This window comes from Oncorhynchus mykiss, chromosome 26, assembly GCF_057628025.1.
Source record: "Oncorhynchus mykiss isolate SJ-2025 chromosome 26, ASM5762802v1, whole genome shotgun sequence".
Classification (NCBI taxonomy): Eukaryota; Metazoa; Chordata; class Actinopteri; order Salmoniformes; family Salmonidae; genus Oncorhynchus; species Oncorhynchus mykiss.
Window position 1 is genome coordinate 17,284,923 of NC_143047.1, and position 20,868 is coordinate 17,305,790.

Here is a 20,868-nt window from a genome sequence, read left to right on the forward strand (position 1 = left end):
AGTATTAACTTAAGGGGGCTGAATAATTTTGCACGCCCAATTTTTCAGTTTTTTACTGTTAAATACAGTTTTATATCTTTATGTTTGAAGCCTGAAATGTGGCAAAGGGTCGCAAAGTTCAAGGGGGCCGAATACTTTCGCAAGGCACTGTATATTGAAGCAACATGTTAAGTGGACAATGTTGTGGCAAAATGGCTCAAGGACAACAAAGTCAAGGTATTGGAATGGCCATCACAAAGCCCTGACATCCATCCTATAGAAAATGTATGGGCAGAACTGAAAAAGCGTGTGTCAGCAAGGAGGCCAACAAACCTGACTCAGTTACACCAACTCTGTCAGGAGGAATGGGCCAAAATTCACCCAACTTATTGTGGGAAGCTTTTGGAAGGCTACCCAAAACGTTTGACCCAAGTTAAACAATTTAAAGGCAATGATACCAAATACTAATTGAGTGTATGTAAACTTCTGACCCACTGGGAATGTGATGAAATAAATAAAAGCTGAAATAAATCATTCTCTCTAATATTATTCTGTCATTTCACATTCTTAAAATAAAATGGTGATCCTACCTGACCTAAAACAGGGAATTTTTATTAGGATTAAATGTCAGGAATTGTGAAAAACTGAGTTTAAATGTATTTGGCGGCTAAAGTGTATGTAAACTTCCGACTTCAACTGTACCTGTCCGATGAGTCATTTGGGCTAAATGAATGTTATAACAAAAAACTATGCAACACTTATGTTCAGAAATGGGGGAGGACGGGCTTAGTAGGCTACAGTCTATCTGTGTTAAATGCCAAGTTCAAAATACCTGTAATACATCTGATATACATTATTGAATGCCTCTGTAGCATATTTCCATAATGTACATTGACTTGTTATTATTTATTAATATTATATGTTTATGTGATTGGGTTTCAACATACATATGGTATTACTTTTGAAAAAGAGAAATTCCAGATAATTATAATAATTCTTAACTTCACACACACTTGGGGTTCAACTGATATCATCTGGTAAAATGGGAATTCATAAGCCCAATTTCAAAAGCAAAAACACATGGAGTCAAGCAAAGACCATGTACAATTCTTGCACTTGAAATTGCCATGCAGGCTAATGTCCAACAGGTCCACTTGTTGCATAAGCAGAAAACAAAGCATCTATTGCTGTTCCCAATTTCCCACCTACAGCAAGCAGCTTTACTTCTCAACATCATGACATATCAGGGGTTAAGTCTGATAGAAGTCAACCTATTTAATGTAGTAAATTATAATATCAACCAATAACACATTGTATCTTGCTGGCCCCTATTTTCAAGGGAGACAAACTGAAATATAAGATGGTAATTAACTGCAAGAAAGAGGTTTTTCCCCAATCACACAATAGGGTTAGGGTTAACCCTAACTTGTATTAAGAGCTGAATTCCACTCCATAGCAGAGAACTTGCACAGCCAAAGAATACCCTCATGCAGTTAGGTTTGTTTAGTTACGAATGAAGTGTATATCACCATGCATAGAAATAACCAAGACATTTCACCTTCTATATTCACCAACAAGCATATACAGTTATAATTGAAAGGTTTACATTCTTTGAGATACTATAAACAACACTATAAGTTAATTACACAATAATTACATAGGCCTACTCTATAAAATATATTTGCTTAAATATCAGACAAACTATATTGGAATTGTATCTGATGTGGTGACCTTGATGACGTTTAGAATTTGGTTCAAGTGAGGGCAGTCAGGCTACATAACCTATTAATATTCATATGTTTCATAGCTCTGCAATAGCATCAGCGCAAACCACTACATCCACACAGCCTACAATAAAAGGCAGTGCAAAGTTTCCCGCAACAAATTCATCCTTAAAATAGCAACAGCTGCGCATCTGTGTAACCTATAGGTAATTCATGTATATTACGAAATTCTAAAGGAATAGATGGCTCCATAATCCCCCTTAACCTTGATCAAGATTTTCCTGAGATTAACGGACTAACGTTATAGGCCTATATTTAATAGGCATCGGATCACACGGTTTCTTCTGATGCGATGAAACTTTGTAACACATAGAAGTGGCCTTGGCTACATAATGCAACCCCAGTCCCTGTGACTTATTCAGATTTTAGCTGAGCAGGAAACAATGTATGCCGAAAAAAGGCGGATATGGAAAACAAGGATCGAACAGAGCAATGAAGCAGACATAAACATAGCTCAAAGCCCACAATAACCTACTTGTAAGAATTTATTTTTGAAATAGTTCAAATCTATATTGAATTACCAATTGTTTAAAAACTAAACAGACAAAGGGAGTTGCAAATAAGAACTGGGTAGCAATGGTATTTTTCTTTTTTGCAACGTTTCAACAGTGCCCGAAAGCCAAGTAAAACCTAGCTTTGAATCCAAACAGATATCAAATGTTTTCATCCACTATCTCTAAAACACCAAAACTATGTAATTATATGTTCAGATTATTTTGTAAATGTAACAGATTGTGCTTTATCAATTATATTCTCTAAAAGTATGTTGCCCGGCCCACTATCCTACACTGTGATGGCACATGGGCAATATGTGTTTAAATGTAGGCTAATATGTGTTTAAATGTAGGCCACAATATTCTACTGTCAAAGATGATCAAAAATAATCTTAAAAGACACATCTAATCAATTCGGCAACATTGATAGATTCTTGCCTATGATCGGTTGAATCAATCCCGCATATGGAAAATGGAATGCGAAGAATTTGATGGAATTTTTGTAGCCTAAAACAGATAAAATAACAAAAAATATACTTACAGTGACTTCAAGGGACGATTGATTAAATACACGACCAAAGGTGTTGAAGCAACAAGTCTTTCAGCAGAATGTTTTTGCACTGCTCCGAAAATGTTCCACTGAAATCTCCAACTCCCGGCTGAGCCAACTAAGGAGAAGAAAACAGCAACATTTTGATCCGTCATCTTGTCCAAAATTGTCATTCATAAAATAATGTACGTCCAATCGTATCCGGAATCCTGTTAGGAGTTTGAGGTTCATGCACTGGACTTACTGCTATATAATAGGGCGTATGGTCGGGCTTCTTTACAAAAATTTGAAAAATGTCAAAGATTTTCGTGTCAGTCGAATACAACACTGAGTGGACAAAGTGAAAGCACCCTGTTGCAACAGCGACAAGAAACGGCAACCTAAAATCTCACCGACACACTTTTATTGTAATATAAAAATATGCCCACTCATTCTAATACCATACATTACTTCTTATTTCTAATGAAAGGCGCAACTTCATCATAACAGTGTTAGTCTGCAACCATTTTGCATATCATTAACTACATTGAAACTTACCTCAAACACCTCCGTTATTGTTATTTGTAATACAATTCGTCCCCCTTTGTTTGTCTAATGTGGGATATTACATTTTTTTGTAAACTGTGTAAAGTTATTGTTGTGTTTCTGGGCCAGCCGGATATGTGTACGTGAATCGACAGCGCACGGACAGAGATGTGAAGAATGCTCGGAATGAGAACAGGAATGAAATGAACGCGAAGAGCGAGTTTGCTTTGGGGCGGAGCAAAGGTGGCGTCATCCCGATCCTAACAGCCCTAGATAGGAGGGACAAGGCGGAAAAAAACAAGCAGAATGATCTCACAGGACACGTCGAATTCAAATTGGTGGGAGAAAGAAGAGGGAATTTCTTTGGGGAGTAAGTTCATTATATTGTAACCATCTACCTCAACAAAGCTGAATAAAAGTACATGTATGATACCTTCATCACAACCATATCAGTCATTTGAAATGTTGTTGCTTGATAAATATCAGATGTGAATACAACACTGGCATTTTTATTTGACACTTCCACAGCTGGGACATGAAATAGAGCAGATTTAGAAACATTTATCAGGTTGAACATCTGTCACCCGCCTCTCAGACTTTGGTAGCTGCATGTGTTGTAAATGTAACATCAGTAGGCCTTATATCTTCAGAACTATATATTTAATACAGTATCATCTGAGACACAAGCAGGATAGAACTGTTGGCTAGACCTTGTGAGCCACAATCAGCGGTACTTATGAAGTACAATCTGGTAATATGGGAGAGCAGACAATCATAAGACATGTCAAACACCATAGAGCAGGTTTGGGCTTATATGTCTGATCGTGTCTGTGCAAGCCATCCATTAGGAGGCAATGTTTTGACACCAATTCTTATAAAGAGGGATCTATGAAGATGAACGGCTGGCCTGTTGAAGACATCCATCAACATTTGTAACACATGTCTGTGCATGTTTAGAAAAGAGAGACAGAGGAAGAGAGCGAGCGAGAGGAGGGGGTGGGGTTGAAGATGGAGAGTGGGGTTTTGTTCTTGAACTATAGATAGTATCACACACACATGGATTGCCAGTCAACAACATTCTCTATTGCAGTTTCTTTTAAATTGTGGTTCACTTCCATATTCCTTATATCAGGCAGTCTCAATTGCATCATCTTGGCAGAGCTCTACTTTAAGCTGTGATTCTTAACCACCGGCTGCATGCCTGCTTTCCAAGGGCCCCTTATCTTATCAGCTTCTCTCTTCTCTAGGGTGGTGTCTGTTCCCTCAATACCAACCTATTAACCATCAAAAGGGAGCCTTATCTATGCAAATGCAGCAAGCCCTGGAGGAACAAACCCTGCTAGCACAGCACATGTGACACCACACCAACACCTGAGTACAGTCACAGCGGTGATTCATTCACAGCCATGGGGTCATCTGTCGACAGTGTTTCACAAGCTCCTTGTTAAATATTAGCCCTGCATATCCAGGAAGCCCACCGGCGGATCCCAGCATAATGGCAAACTGTAAAATGGTTCATAGCCTTACATCAGAGCCTGTTCTCGTTGCCTTATCGGGCACATGAGTCTCCTGGCAGATTGCATCCAGGAAATGTGGCCATAAGAAAATGTGTGTGTATGTGTGTGTATGTGTGTGTACCCAGTTGGGAATGTATTTGACAAGCTACAATATTGAACCAACACTCATTTCAGTGTAGAATGTGTTGTTATTCCTTCCTATGTGTAGGTGAACAAGTTAAACTGAGTTAATAGTATGCATTTCAATAGATATTACATGTCATATTGAAGCCATAAAAGTGTTATCTGACAGCATGGGAACACATGTGCGTGTGAAAACGTAACATCTGAAATTCTCGTGCCTCTCCGCTGGCAAATTATACCAAGACTAATCATTGAATCTGTGTGCATCTTTGCAAAGGATCACTGCATGTGGTGAGGGGAGAAGACAGTGCTCAACACGGCTGAACTGTTTACCCCAAAACAGACATCGCAGGTTTCTGTCCCCACCCCTCTATCCACACACGGCCTTCAAACTCTTTTATGACTGGGTGTGGCCTCAGAGCAATAGGAGTGGGGGTGGAATAAGGGAGGACAGAAACCTCACAGCAAGGATTTTAGTGGGGAGGGCAATCCCATAATTCAGGGACAATTGATGGAACCAAACAGATATGCCTAATATAATTGTAATTGTATCAACAAAAATCTATTGGTATTTGAGCAGTGGACATCATTATCCTGTTAGATTCTATTTAGCCCTAATTTGTAATAAATATGTATTTGTTCACAGATCATTGTTTTTAAGAATGACATCTTACAAGTTTAAAATATAAACTTTAACAGGACACTTTTTTAAATGACACGTTTCTCATTCAGTGTTAATTACATAGGTCTTACGCCAGATATGGATTTGCGTTCTACAGTACCATTTGTCACTACATAAGCATCCAGGGATAGCTGCCTGCTGCCTGACACCTGGGCAGATAAGGCCCTAAAGGTCTGGTGTGGCAGGGCTTTGAACTGGAGCCTTCTGGAGCCTCTGCTCCAGGGGAGGCCTGGGGTGCTGCTGGTTGAGGAGGATGGGGAGATGTTGGGGGGAGAGGTGAACCGGCTGCCCTGCCCTCCGACCTCTCCTAATCAGACGACCCTGGGGGGCCAGGTGCAGATCGTCACTGGCTTTCTGCTCTGAAGGTGCACTGATTGGCTTTATTAGAAGATAGGAGAGGGGTAAGCAAGGAGCTGAAGACCATTCTCTCTGGTGGAAAAAGCCCACATCATTTCAATCAAACTATTTAGAGAAATTGGTATTACCCAAGGTGGCTCTGGGTTAATTCGATTAATATGGTCACTTACACTTCATTTGAAATCAATTTATCTTGCATAAAGTCAAATGTTTTTCTGAAAATGAAATACCAGAACGATTCCTCAACACCTGAAGGTTCAATTATTATAACAAAACAGTATATCATAGTGTGTGGCCATTTTGGTGTTGACATTGGCCAAAATTTAACATGCGTTGGAGTTTGTTTGGGAACTATAGACATTCAAGTGCATCACGCAAACAAACCAAATGTGTTAGCAGATGCCATCTTGTGGTCACTTAGAAACAGTGCTTTGTGAACATACTAAGGAACATTGAGCGAGCTGTGTATATCGACTACTACAGTATGAACATGCCATAGTAGAGCCAGAGCTCAGTCAATGACTTACACATCATTGCAAAATGTTCTCTCTCTATGGTCTAACTGCATATGACCTTAAAACGTAAAACACTGTACACAGCCCCCACTTCAAATTAACTTTCCATGACCAATCATTGTGCTATATTGAACAATGATAAATTGAAGACAATTGAAAACAATGAAGTGTGAGGATGTCATTTTTTAAAGTTGGAAAATATATTTATCTGTGTATATAAATTAACTTTCAATAGTAATTGACCGCAAAAAAGTGCCTTGATAAAAGGCCAAATTGTGACAAAGGGCCAAACATGAATTACTGCATACTCCACCAGTGAATTCAGCAGGCAGACTGAATTACAGACAGTGGATAACAGGGTACACCTGGGCCTCTTACAAGGAGGGGCAATTTCAGTCCTTGTGCATTCTTACCCTCTGTTTGTATGTAAGTTCAGTCTGCCCATCCATCCGTTCTCTCTCTCTCTCTCTCTCTCTCTCTCTCTCTCTGCAGACACTTAGCCGGTTTCGCTAGTCTCCAGGCAACAGCTGAGGGTTTGATGTCTAAATGTTTGTGCACTAAATGTCTCTTTAATTCAATTCTGTAATGCAGTGTTTGAAGATACGGATCAATGCCTGCTGCCTTTGATGGTCATCCTGGTACTCAGAGGCATGTCATTGTACCAATCCTGCACTACAGAGAACAACAAGGACCCCATCACATGATGCAGCCAACGTGGCCATGCAGATCCTTTCATTGTTGTCTCATCATAGAGGACTATGTGCTATTTCTGAATCACATGACATGAAGGATAAGTGTGCAACCATGTGGAAAACATTTTCTTCTTTGAGTACAACTCCTAAGGTACTGGAAGACCATTATACAGTAAGCATGAATCCTACCAACCCTACCCTGCACAGCCTGCATTAAGAGAAGAATAGACCAGGCACTATCTTTATTCACAGATCTTATCTCTTCATAATTACATAATTACTAGGCTGCCCTGGGGCGGCAAGTTCAAATCCCCGGGCTGACAAGGTACCAATCTGTCGTTCTGCCCCTGAACAGGCAGTTAACCCACTGTTCCTAGGCTGTCATTGAAAATAAGAATTTGTTCTTAACTGACTTGCCTAGTAAAATAAAATTGTTTTCTGCCAGATCAATACAAATAGCAAGGGAGAGAGTGGATGAGTTAATCAATTGTCTGTTTTGTAGTAACCTGACACAATGTAAATAGAATGAAGAACAGCTACAGCTTTAGGGTTGTCTTTGAATTTGATTACCCCCCACAAAGGATAGGTACTTCTTGAAGAGGTAACTTCTTGAAGAGGTAACGGGTAATCATTAAATAAGACACCTACATCCTGGTCAAAACATTGTTCATTGAAATAGTGTTTTTCTTTCACAGCATCGCATGTAAAACAGATAGATTAATCTAAACCGAGCAAAGATTATGGCATAACCGATTTCTTAAACGTGATTAAAACCAGATGGGAGTGCAGATTGTATGAGGCAGAGGGTTTTTACGGTATCACACAAAAGTATGTTTCATGTCCTACCATTTAAAAAAATATATATAACTTTAGTGCTGCACATCTCTTTAGCAACAAACAGGAATGATGTGTCTCTAAAGGAGATATGTATTGCTGCATATCTACCAATCCCTTGACCTGATTTAATTACAGAAAACCCCAAAACTCTTACCACACATAAATCAATATTTTCAATCTACAAGGAAAAAACTGATTGCACACAGGGAAAATGGCGTAAGCAATCTTCAGCAAGAAATGTAACAAACCATCTATACAAAAGGAGTACAAGGTAAAGCCTTTACAACCATATACTACATCGAAAAAAGGAACTTCAATGAAGGACCAATTCAGTCTTTCAGATCATAATCCTTGGTGCCAATCAATAGATGCCAACATAAAGTGCCAACCCTGTAATAACTATGAACCACTTATCAATCGTATTACTCACTTCTTGCCTCACCTTTTGTGTGTGTGTGTCTGTGTGTGTTTTCTCAGCATCGTACACTACGGAGGCAAGAGAGTATCATGTCTGTTAGTCATGCGTAGAGGCTTATTTGATATAATGAATGGAGGGAGGGATGTAGAAGATGCGATGGGAGGGTAATTACTTTAATGGCTGCAAAAGCTCCTGTTCAAAACACCTTTGCGCACGATGGCTGATTATGGATGGTCATTTCAGCTTTCTGATGAAAACGCAGAGCTCTTAGTCCCTGGGCTTGACTGATAATAGCATGACCAGAAATGTGTCAGAACAATGAAGTACTGAAATACATTGTCACATCCTCCCCTGAAGGTCCAAGCCTTCAGTTCTGGGCTTCAATTCATGGAAATAGCGGTACTTGTTAAACGCACCACAAAAAGCAAGATGAAGACAACAGACGGTCAGAGGTTATACAGTATGATGTATAGAAAGATAGCAACTCAGTTCACAAGAGATATGACCAAGAGTAAAAACAGAAATATCAAGAAAACAAAGAACTGAGCTATGAGTATTTTCTACTTTAGGTAACTCACTCATTTCTTCTCTCACTCATTTCTTCTCTCACTCATTTCTGTGCTCAATTAAGTCAGTTGACATGACACACTAAAAGCATCTGAACTAATCTTAAGTGTCTGTAAATTGAAATAAATTAATTCCAACTCCTAAAAAGAAGCAATTAAATAAAAGAAACATGCTATATAGTTCAAATCAGGCACAAAGAAATTCCACTGAAACTTCTATTGTAACCTTGTCATGCATTATGTGCTGTGCTTCACTGTACAGTAGTGTTGTTACTCAAAGGAAAAATGTGACCTTCCTATTTGCAGCTAAGCACTTAGCAAAACCATTCAGTCTGTGTGTGGTTAGCAAATTCATTCATGAATTGCATGTAGAGTACCTCGACTTCTTGGGAATACTGTAAGCTAAGTTCTCGTTGTAAAGCAGCCACTTTAACCAACATCCACAGCCCAATACAGTATTATTTGTCTATGAAATGGTACAATGCCAGGTGTAACAAAAGTTGAGTAAAATCAATCTATGTTAAAACCACCAAATCCTGATGGTATTTTAATGTAAACATGATTTATTGAACCTTTATTTAACTAGGCAAGTCAGTTAAGAACAAATTCTTATTAACACTGGCCAATCCTGGACGCCGCTGGGCCAATTGTGCGCCGCCCTACGGGACTCCCAATCACGGCTGGTTGTGATACAGCCTGGATTCAAACCAGGGTGTCTGTAGTGACGCCTCTAGCCCTGAGATGCAGTGCCTTAGACCGCTGAGCCATTCAGCGGTCAGCATTTTACTGTGCTCTTCTATATTTCACTTGATGATATGGCACGGTAACAATACAGAGCATACAGGTTTCCATGGGAAGGAATGCCACACGTTTGTTACAGCACAAGGCCCATAATCAAACCCGCACTCAGACCACAACATAGAAAGAAATGATTACGACCTTCAAATTAAAGAACACAACGGAATCAATTTTGGTCAAACTCCCTCACTATATTCTCAGCACTACTAGCTAGTTCTGTTGAATATAGTGTTTCATCGTTTGAATTCATACTCCGCTCTTGACATTAAAAAAAATAAACTGTACAGGGGTCTTGCTGTTCTGTAGTTGTAGTAAACACTGCACTGGAATTTTACTTTGCAAACCTTTTTTTATGAATAGATTATAAACAAATATTCAAAATTAGCCATACATCATGCTTTGCATAAGTAGAAAATATTTTAAAGAATCTAACAGCTTCAAATAATGTATCTAAAATACTATCTTTGGTAAATGATGAGCCAAAATACCACTACAGGTAGACTATATTTAAAGTACAATGACCAGTATTAAAATATATAAAAGTAGACAAAGCAAACAAAGGTAAACATATGCAGCGTGGCAGTATATAAATGAATAGTGTGCACTGTATGTGGTCCCACTGCTTTAAGCACAACAACCAAAAACCTTCTGAGTCAATTCAAAACTTCTGATTTCTTTCAAAAGATGGAAGTCAATACTTTGATAAGCACAAACTCGGCTGTCATACATTCAATACATCAATATTCTGATCCTTCATGTGAATCCAAGTAGACTTCAAACGGTGTCGGCCCGGAATGACATGGGCAAGAACAATTCAACATGGCAATGACTCAACAATACGACGGCATAATCAATAACTCATTAAGTTAACCTTCAATAATACTGAAATATATCTGTCTTTTCATATCCAAACACTTTACAACATACTGTGCTGTACTTGTGTTTTAGTGAGCCTTCAGCAGGACAAAGCTAACACAGGTGTGCTCTCCCTATTAGATGCATCGTGTTTGCCCTGAAATATACATCTAAACAGGGCATTTGCTTGATAGATACGTCGATATAACTGAATGAACGGTGAAGCTCTCGTCTTTATTCCACATTTCTGTATTTGGTGAAGAGGTTGTAGAGTACCCTCAGAGTAGACTTCAGGTCACAGTTCACAATATCTGCCAAAAGATCAGAAAAACCAAAAGGCAGACTTTAGTCTGAGAAACATTTACAAGAAAAACATCTAAATGACCCAGATTTAGAGCTGCGATGTACACGCTGTATGACACCTTCTTCAAACATCTCCTGTAATTGGAACCAGCTCCTGTTGCTAGCTACTGCATACGTAAGACACACCACCTATAAGATCTACATTAGCCCATTACATCCAGTGAGGCAAAACTGGCCCCATTCATCTATGCTATGAGGAAAGATGCATTATAAAAACAGATGTTGCCTGAGCCCCATGCCTCAATGAAGCTGTTATGATTGCAGTGAGCTTTAAGTAGGCCTATTGCTATAATTTGGCATGCAACCACCTTTAAATCAAAGCTAAAGGGGAACACTTAATGTTACAGCCCAATGCAGTCATCATGGGCCACTCAATGGTGCTTGACCGTACCATTATAACTATTACAGGCCTCAGTTCAATTAACACAACGGTCACATGGTTATACCCAGGGGATAAAAGTAATCCCATATCAAATAGGGTGGCAGGTAGCCTAGCGGTTAAAAGCGTTGGGGCAGTAACTGAAAGGCTGCTGGTTCGAATCCCTAAGCTGATTAGGTGAAAAATCTTTTGATTTGCAATTGAGCAAAGCAGTGCCTGTAATTTGCTTTGGATAAGAGTGTCTGCTGAATGACTAAAATGGAAATGTATGCACTCTCTCTCTGTTGTTATGATTAGAAGGCATGCTCTGACTATATATAGTGTTTGGAGTGAATACTGCCCCAAGGGAAAAACATTGACACATTTTGTTTTTGTTTAATCCCGAAAGACAAAATGTTGAAATTCTGCTGTCACATATCTTTCTTTCAGAAACAATGTACGTGTACAAAATGAAGGCACTCACCCTCTGCCCGTGGCTTGGGTTTCTCCAGGCCTCCATCTTGCATCAGCTCAAAGGAGAAAGCCACATTGTGCACCTATATGGGAAAAGAGACCAGCATCAGCCATGCCAGTCCAGTAAGCAGCTCACTGTAAACTATTTGTAAGAGATGAAAATGTCAGATTTACAATGTAGCCCACCTTTTGGTCAAAATGCTCTGGCGTTAGGAAGAAGTTGAAGAGAGGAACAAAGTAGCCCTCAAGCAGTCCCATCAGCAACACCAGGTACACACCATCAGCAAACTGCATGACAGGTAGAACAACATACAACATACATAATGACCATGTTCATCATCAAATCATAAGCAGGTATATTAAATGGGAAACAAACCTGTGTGTCCAATTCAGACACCTCCAGGTTCAACTTGTTCAAGTGCTTGTTCACAAAGGTGATCAGAGTCTGCAAAAAGGGCAGGTATTCAGTCAATTTAAATGTTACACAAACAACTAATAACTTCTATTTTTCGAAATTAGGATGGAGACTTGCCTTTTTCACCACATTCAGCTTGTCTGGTGCATGGTCAAACAAAGTGTCAAACGCATCTCGTTCTGAAATTGAATAGAGGTTAAATGATTACAATAACAGAATGTTCATTTTAGTAATAAAACAGTAGTAATGTAATGGCAAACTAACTAAAATGAATGCATGGTAATATGACCCGTTTTATTTTATTAGAACAAAGTGAAAATGCTTACCATGTCTTCCTGATAGAGCCCTGCAAGAGAAGAGAACAAAGTATTTCAGCACTGGTATCGTACTGTGTAATCACAGCACTGTAGAAAGACATTAGACGAAACAGACAAGTTCAAATGAGAAGAAAAAATAAACTAGGACTTTGTTTAAACTGGAAAAAATATGAACTGAATGCAGATGGTCTAATCAAGATGGCCAGGCAGGAAGACAAAGAGATTTGCGTTGTGGTTCTATCCCAGGAGCGGTCCGATCAAACGCTGTGTGGTGGGCCTTCCTGGTGGACATGTGCCCGGGAGGCAGTGGCTTGTCTTCACGGTCCAATCTTCCCCGGCAGAGACCTGCTTCAGCAGCTGCTGCCCCTCGCAGGACAACAGCCCAGGGCCCCCTCCCTCTTATCTCCAGAGCTGATTTGCACCCGTTGGACCACTATTAATCAGCTGCAGTGCCATAAAGTAGTGGTGTGGCTGGCAGGAGCAGAACCCCCGAACCCCCCCACACACACACTAAATGTTCCCATCAGCATGGGGCTCCAACTGTCCATATCGGCCCCCCAAGGGGTTCCGCATTGTCTTTCTGCTTTAACGCGAGGCCAAGAGAGGCCGTTCCATTCCCCTAATCAGTCCCTCAATTGTTCCAACAGCTTCAATGCCCAGTGGACTTATTTGCTGACTGATTTGTGAACAGATATTTACAGACATGTGATTTGCCCTATAATCACCTTGTTTTGAATGACCTTTCCAAGGCAGAGTACATGATTGTGTTCGGTTTTCGTCCCTCATACTTATACCTCCATTAATTAACATCATCTTCACGGCCAAGTTTCTAAGGCCTTCTTTCCTTAAACATTGGCATTCATTTTTCTTGCCTGCCTCTATAAACAAGTTTCAGACATTTTTTCTTCATACCCTGGAGGGTCTGATAAAGGCCTTGTGGAAGACAGGACATGTTGGGTAGTTTCATCCAGACATCTGTACATAGTTAGTTAAAAGGGATGACAGTGAAGACATACTCCGTGTTCCCTGTGATCTCTTCCTGAACCTGGCGAGACTGCAGGATCCCCTCCCGTTTCTGTGGGGAAAAACAGACAATTATGACATTTGACAGAAATGTTAGTTTTTTCAGGATTTCCCTTTTCATAGTACAAAATGTATCAGGAAAGGACTATACCTGTACAACCACAACTTGAATGGACACATGATCAGGTAGGCGGATGGGGGCGCGGCAGTGCTGAGACAGCGCCACCAATAAATGGAGAATGGCCACGATGCTTTTAGCATGGACAGCTAGGGGAGAACATAGGAAGGGAAAGAGGGAAGGAATGAGAGGAATGTTTTAGTACATCCACCGGCATTGTCATTTAACAGATGATGCACACACTGGTGCACTGGAGCAGGCTTAAGATAAGAAGAAATGCCATTTATTTTTCACAATTATCAAGATAGGTTAAACAAAGGTCAAAAACAAAAGAATGAATTCAGTGTCCTGTACAAACTGAACTTGTGTCTTTGGGGAAGAAGTAATGTGACTGTTAGAAAACTGTTACGACCAATTCCAATCTTGTTGTCTGTAATGTCAAAGCGATTCAAGTGACTGATACAACGAACTGCAAATGACAACTTCTTGAAAGATAGAATTCCAAAATAAATGTGAAATATGATAATTTACCACAAAAAAATATTACATTTACTATTTAGAGAACCTGTATGGGAGGATATGAGTGAAAAACAAAGGGACTAGCTGTCCTTTGATCACAGTCAAAAACAATCCTATTGATTTCCTCAAGGGCTTTTAGATAATCTACAAAGGATAAAAAGAAAATTAAACTGTAATTTAAGAGAATTAGAGGGTTACAATTCACCAAAGAATAATAAACCAATGTGAAAGGAAACATGGCTTCAGCATACCCTTAAAAAAATCTAATTGAAAAAGGAAACAAGACTGAGTACCGTGACCTCCCACCACTTGAGACAGGGATTACTTCTATGGTCATAATGTCAGAGGGACAGCACGGTGCAGATTAGTCCAATGTGAACATTCTCTGTGCCTCTCTGTCACCCAACAAAATGACCAAACAAGCACGGTAAAAAAATAACATTATCTTATTACATCACCTTTACGCACACCAATGGCATAATAATAATTGTGATCAACACATTCCAAAAAAACATGAACAAATTCATAGAATAGCAGGAATTCAAATGAAACAGCGCTCTGTGAAACATGTCACCTACAGTCAATGGTCCATTTGATGTTTCTGATTGAGACCTTCAGAGTGTCGTTGATCTTCTCCAGAACTGTCTGCAACTTCTGCTTCTGGGCTATCTCAGACTGGGTCACCTCAGCCACATTCAGCCGCTCACCCTCCAGCTTCTCTGTAACACAAAAATAAATAAACATATTTTATTGTCAAATACAACGAGAGCACAGGGAGGACCATCAAATCCAATTGGAATCAGACAAATTCCAGAGAATAATGTGCTGCATTGCAAGCATAGAAGGGGTGTTTTGGAGGGATTTGTACCAAATAGTTTCTGCAGAACCTGCCCATCGTAGAGGTCTTCAGCCAGGTCTTTGACAATGATTCTCTCCCCCACCAGCACATCATTGATCCAGTCTATGAGTACCTGCATACAAAACATTATATGGAATTTAACAGGCACATACAAACTGTACATTCACAAGGCCCATAATATCGCTTTTCAATGCTTTGATTGTGACATACGGCAGTCATTTTATATCTCACACCTTCATCAGTTCTTGCAGTTTGGGGTCATTTCTGGAGTTAGGGTCAACCATGGTGCGGACCTCATTCTCCTCTAGAACCACACACACGTTTAGAATATAGACAATGAGAGAGAGTACAAGAGAGTGAGAAAGTGAGAGAGTATGTGTGTGTGTGTGTGTGTGTGTGTGTGTGTGTGTGTGTGTGTGTGTGTGCGTGTGTGTGTGTGTGTGTGTGTGTGTGTGCGCGTGTATGTGTGTGCATGCGATACACTACAGGAGTGGAGATGGAGGCCTTACCTAGCATGGTGTCCTCTGGGTCCAGCTCAAAGGGGATGGGACTGAGCGGCAGGTTGATGGCATTCATCCCCTCCTCCTGGAGCTCAGACACTGCAGAAGCAGAGAAGCGGAGACCTTTAGTGGCCTGACTCAATGTGTGACAGGCTAATTATTATATAACTGTCCTGACACCTCCATTGAGTTAATAGTCATGAAAAAATATGTCCACCCAATTTAGGGCTCTTTTCTTCAGGTTAAGCTCTGCTCTTCATGCCAGGTTGTTAGTATTATGGCACATTGATCTTACCAGAAAGAGTTGGCTCACAACGCATGTCTCTAATTATAACCTCGTCTTTGGTCACGTTCGGGTTAGCCAGGAGAGAGAGAGCTCAGTCTAGCTTTGATTAATAAGATGAAGTGCCTCATTGTAGCCAGTGATAATACTACATGGGAGACTCCCAGAACGAGCCAATCACACTATTACCGTAAATTGGAGGAGATGTGAGAGAGTGATTGTCTATTCACTAAGCAGTCAAGGTCAGTTGCTCTGATAGCTCAGACCATGCCCTCTTTGAAAAAACCCTTTCTCTCTGAGACACATCGCCCCACACAGGACAAGGCCATCCTCTCCATCCAGTTGCTAGGCGTTCATAGATCTAGGCTCGGTCTCACGCTGCTCTCCTGAGCATCCGCCTCCTTCCCTGATCATTTCACTTACCTCGCCTGGCATCGTGCAAATTGGCACATGTGGGGAATTCACACAGGTGATGTGACAACCTGACCACTCTGTCTGGCCATGGTGCCAGCACTGCTAGTTCCTGTCCGGACCAGTTGATATTTCAGTAAGATCACTATAGCACTGATGCAGAGCTGCATAACATAACGTGATAAAGGCCGCAGAACAAACTACGCTAGGTTTTTTTTCAGTTTCCTCCCAAACAGAGAAAGCGCCCCCTGGAGATGTCAACATCCTGTTAGTAATCAACACCAAGATCTCCCTCTGCTGTTCAGCCTAACCCACAGAGACAGAGATCACCTTCCTCCTTCCTCACACTAAAAGAGCTGCATCCATTTGGTATTTCAACAGATTGTTGAACCAACGCAAAAGCATCATCTGGATAATGTAAACCTCTCTGTCTGTCTCTTTCTCTCTGATCTGAAAGGACTGCTCCTCAGTTCACAGGCAGAGACACAACATGGTTTACAATAACGCTCTTATGATTGAAATACTGTATGTTGCTGGCATGGCATCGGAGAGGCCCTCCATGGAACAGACCCCTACAGGACCAGGTTGGACGGTATTTGTTCAGGATTTTGGTGAATGGGGCCCAGCTGCAGACTCACTTTTACATGCCCCTCAGGAGTATATATAAGGCATGTCTGTATCAAAAGATACGCTTCAGATGTAATGAATGAAAATGGGTCAAAGTGTCTTCCAAGAAACAATATTAACAATAATAGTGCTTCAGACATTTAATCATACTTGATGCTTGCTTATTGGGGCGGCAGGGTAGCCTAGTGGTTAGAGCGTTGGACTAGTAACCGAAAGGTTGCAAGTTCGAATCCCCGAGCTGACAAGGTACAAATCTGTCATTCTGCCCCTGAACAGGCAGACCATGCCAGGAACAGGCAGGGGCAGAATGGCTGTCATTGAAAATAATAATTTGTTCTTAACTGACTTGCCTAGTAAAATAAAGGTATAAAAAAATACCAAAAAGATTAAACGAAAACTCAAGTGCTTGTCTAATTAATACTTAATTGAAGGTATGATTTAAATCAAATGTTAAACTATGAAAGCCTTAGCAGAACTCAGGCAGTGGTTATGCTGGAAAGAGAATGGGATTTTTTCCTCATCCCTATCAGCAGGTCTCTTGCAAGTCTCTTATCCTTACATGGCAGTAGCTCAGCCATGTGTACTGTAAACACAGACATAGCCTTCTCCCGCTATGGATTGGACAGACACAACGTAATACAACTCAAACAGATGCTGTCCCCCCTCACCAAAAACAAAATCATCCAAATTGTTATCACAGTTATTTGATGAAAGATGCAGACATCAAACATGAAGAGGGTATTTCAGTCACCATTCCCGTTGACGTATAACCAAATGACGTCATGGAAATAGACACACCTAGCAATTACCAGCGGGCCTATACTATTACCGCATTCAAAACAACTGGGAACTCGAACATCTCTGATTTCACTCTTCAGTGCTTTCAAGACAACTGCGAACTCCGGAAAAAACGAGCTCCAACTGAGAATGTTTTTTTTAACGGTCATCCAAATCGAATTCAAAGTCGGGAACTCGTGCATATTTCTAGAGCCCCGACTTTCCGACATGAAGAACACAGACGTCATGATTTTTTTTTCCGAGTTCCCATTTATCTTGAAAGCAGCATATAGCAAAGTTTCTTAGCTTGTTTTCAAGCATTAATCTATTCAACAAATTGTTTAATTCTAAGAAAAAAAACGTTGGAATGTGGCTATTTATAGCATAATTTATAGCCTACTGTTCAACAGGAATCGTATTTTAGTTCTAATCCTTTTTTAGCTTTCGTTATGTCAATTGTTTTATGTAGATGCCTTAATAATAATCAAAATATAGCCCAATGCACGAACCTTCTTTTGCCTTTTTTCTTCTGGCCAAAGTTCCCCCAAGTTTTCCGAGGAAAGAGTCATCTTTTTTTCTTGAAGGTGGTGATTTTGGAGTCGGGGATTTGGGAGAAGAAGGTGATTTCTGTGGCGAAGAAGCCATTTCCAGTTTATTACTGGGTATTCAAGCTATTGAGACTGTTGTAGCCTATCATATAAATACAACTTTCTGCTTGTCAAAGTTTACGGAATAGCCAACGACGGAACCGGAATTCCAAGTATTTGCGCAGCCATCTGACGTCTCACTGTTATTTGATTCCCGTACCCGTCCCTTTCCCACCCACTTTTCCTGGGATATGGGAAAAATAAGGTAGCCAATGTCCAGCTATTGGGAATAAGTATAGTAAAGCAAGAGCCGATAATGTAAAATAATCAGAGGGGGTTCGATTCTAGTCTTAGGAAAATTAAATCCAGCGAAATTATCAAACATATTTTTCCTTTGTTTTTCTGCTACCCAGATGTATTTACTTCCAGCAATATAATTATCCATCAGTTTTATTTTACTTATGCTAAACATGCGTTTTCATGGGGCTAGAACAAGGCCAATATAGAAAATAACACCAATGATATACAGCACACTTGTTCTGCAGTCCTAACAAGGAGCTGACTCCATCCTTAGTAAGACAAGGTAGCTGACTCAATCAGTGTTGAGCCAGATCAATACATGATTGCTTATTTAACACAGACAGGATCACTCAAATGACTTCCTGGCTTTGTTGCCTCATTCTGCTAATGTTCTGGTGAACTTGGTCTAGCTAGCACAGCTGACCAGGCAAGTGGTGAGAGCTGTTAGCAAATCAATGACATTCAAGCCTCTACTTGACAACACAGGCCTATTGCTGACACATTATTTACCTCCTACATTTTGGGATGTAATCAAATATGCAGATGATAATAAATACATTTTTGTGTGTTGTTTTTACAATAATAGTAACATACTCTTGCTGTCTAGTTTTAGGAAAAATGTTGGGTTAACAAAAGGCCTATTCACAGTGCAGCCCTTTTGCCATCTCTTTTTATACAATTATGTGAACAACGCCATGTAAACAAAATGCACAATGGCCCTGGCCTTGCCCTGGGCTGTCATTAGAGGAGACAGTACTGTTGGACTATCTGTGGCATGGCCCTGGTGCAGACAGTGAGGAGCCCCTCTGGTCAGGACGTCTGGGGCCACTTCACCCAAGAGCTCTACCATTGAGTTTGACCCATCTGACCAAGCTTACAAATGCATTTCTCACTAGACTGACGTTCTGTTATTTGACAAGAGATGGACAGCTATGCTCATAGCAGCTTGTTTTAAGGCAGGCTTTAAGAATGACATAATCAAATTGACTGATATTAGCACCCAACTGATATGACTAAGAGCATGCTTACCAACTTATAGGGTTTGTCTTCTGCCATCAGGAGTCATACAGCCAAAGCAATAGAGTCCTACATACAGTATTTCACCTGAAACATGGTTTATAATTAACATATGTAGATATTACTCTTCTGAGATACATTTACTGTAACAATGTGGGGTTTTTGCCGATGGGAACATTTGTCTTGTTCCATTTAAGGGAATGATTTGGAAAGTGCTAAGATAATGAAATTGTGCTTTTTTAAATGTATCCTCTCCGCAGCTTTCTATTTTCATTGCCGCTTACAGCTTCTGTAATTTCACTGCAATTTCAGCCTCAGACTGCTATTCTTTTTTTAAATGCTAATCATTGTTATTATATAACCTGTATGAACGATAAGGGCATTTACATGAAAATATGAAATGCTCCCAGAGTCAATTCACAGTCACATTGCAGTCCACGGGGATGAGCAGAGCGGACAGGCAGATACAACAATGAACAGTGACCTCTGCAGTGGATTCCATTTTACACCAGCATTCTACCAATGCCACTTGCTCTGCCATACTCAGTTCTGTGAAAGACAGTGAGGGGTAAGAGCAGGGCCACTTCACATATGTTTTGTGTGACTGAAACCTCATATCGGTCTTTGCTCTACTGTTAGAGATACATTTCTGAAATCTCATTCAACATGTCCCTGCAGCTTCTGTTGTGTTGATCACATGCAGAGGTGTAGAATGTAACTTGAGACTAGACACAATTAATGAGAGAGATCTGTGATAGGGCTTGTGTGATTATTTGTCAGTGCATGTGTTCCCCCATGGCCGTGTCAGCACTTAGATTTTCCCATGTGCTGGAGGATCCTGCTGTGGGGTGAGGCATGAGGAGCATGTTAGAGAGGAGTGGAAGCGCTGAGCCCACAGCCCTCCTCCTTACACCTCCACATCCCCTCGACCTCAGCATCCGGCCTCCTCTGTGCCTCCTAAACTCCCAACTGTGGTCATCTCCACAGACACAAAGAATAACAAAGAACACAACTCTAAAATGCTCCCTTTCCTCTCACTGGAGTCCCCCCTCTCTATCCACCATCCAGGGCCATGCACCCTGTCACCCTACACCACGGACTACTGTCTCATCTGAGACCTTAGGTCATGAGTGCGGCTCGCAGGTGGATTCCCAGAATACGCTGATCATAACGTACTGAATTAACAACATGCATCTTGACTGATGCACTGCTGTTATTTCTGAACAGG

At 40.5% G+C, this 20,868-nt stretch overlaps 2 protein-coding genes across 10 annotated transcripts in view; both read right to left on the reverse strand.

Moving 5' to 3' along the window:
• LOC110506490 (transcriptional enhancer factor TEF-1) overlaps positions 1 to 3,566 on the reverse strand; it is a 60,747-nt gene extending 57,181 nt beyond the window's left edge. For 4 of the 9 annotated variants that reach the window (XM_090222293.1, XM_090222292.1, XM_036963349.2 and 1 more), the window contains exons 1-2: positions 3,345 to 3,536; positions 2,799 to 2,925 (exon numbers count right to left, since the gene is read on the reverse strand). The gene's annotated coding sequence lies outside the window, so the exon portion shown is untranslated. Of the gene's footprint in view, positions 1 to 2,798; positions 2,926 to 3,344 lie in introns of all 9 variants that reach the window. The other 5 variants (XM_021586136.3, XM_036963350.2, XM_021586134.3 and 2 more) reach the window with 2 other exon arrangements.
• Positions 3,567 to 10,166: 6,600 nt separating this feature from the next.
• On the reverse strand, positions 10,167 to 18,827 carry LOC110506498 (alpha-parvin). The gene is made up of 13 exons (XM_021586145.3): positions 18,246 to 18,827; positions 15,648 to 15,737; positions 15,372 to 15,442; positions 15,148 to 15,250; positions 14,858 to 14,998; positions 13,794 to 13,909; positions 13,636 to 13,694; positions 12,629 to 12,648; positions 12,420 to 12,481; positions 12,264 to 12,332; positions 12,074 to 12,175; positions 11,898 to 11,970; positions 10,167 to 11,003 (listed from the first exon to the last, which is right to left on the reverse strand). Exons 1-13 carry the CDS (start codon positions 18,379 to 18,381, stop codon positions 10,927 to 10,929), a joined length of 1,119 nt encoding a protein of 372 aa, XP_021441820.3. The 5' UTR covers positions 18,382 to 18,827; the 3' UTR covers positions 10,167 to 10,926.
• Positions 18,828 to 20,868: the final 2,041 nt, after the last annotated feature.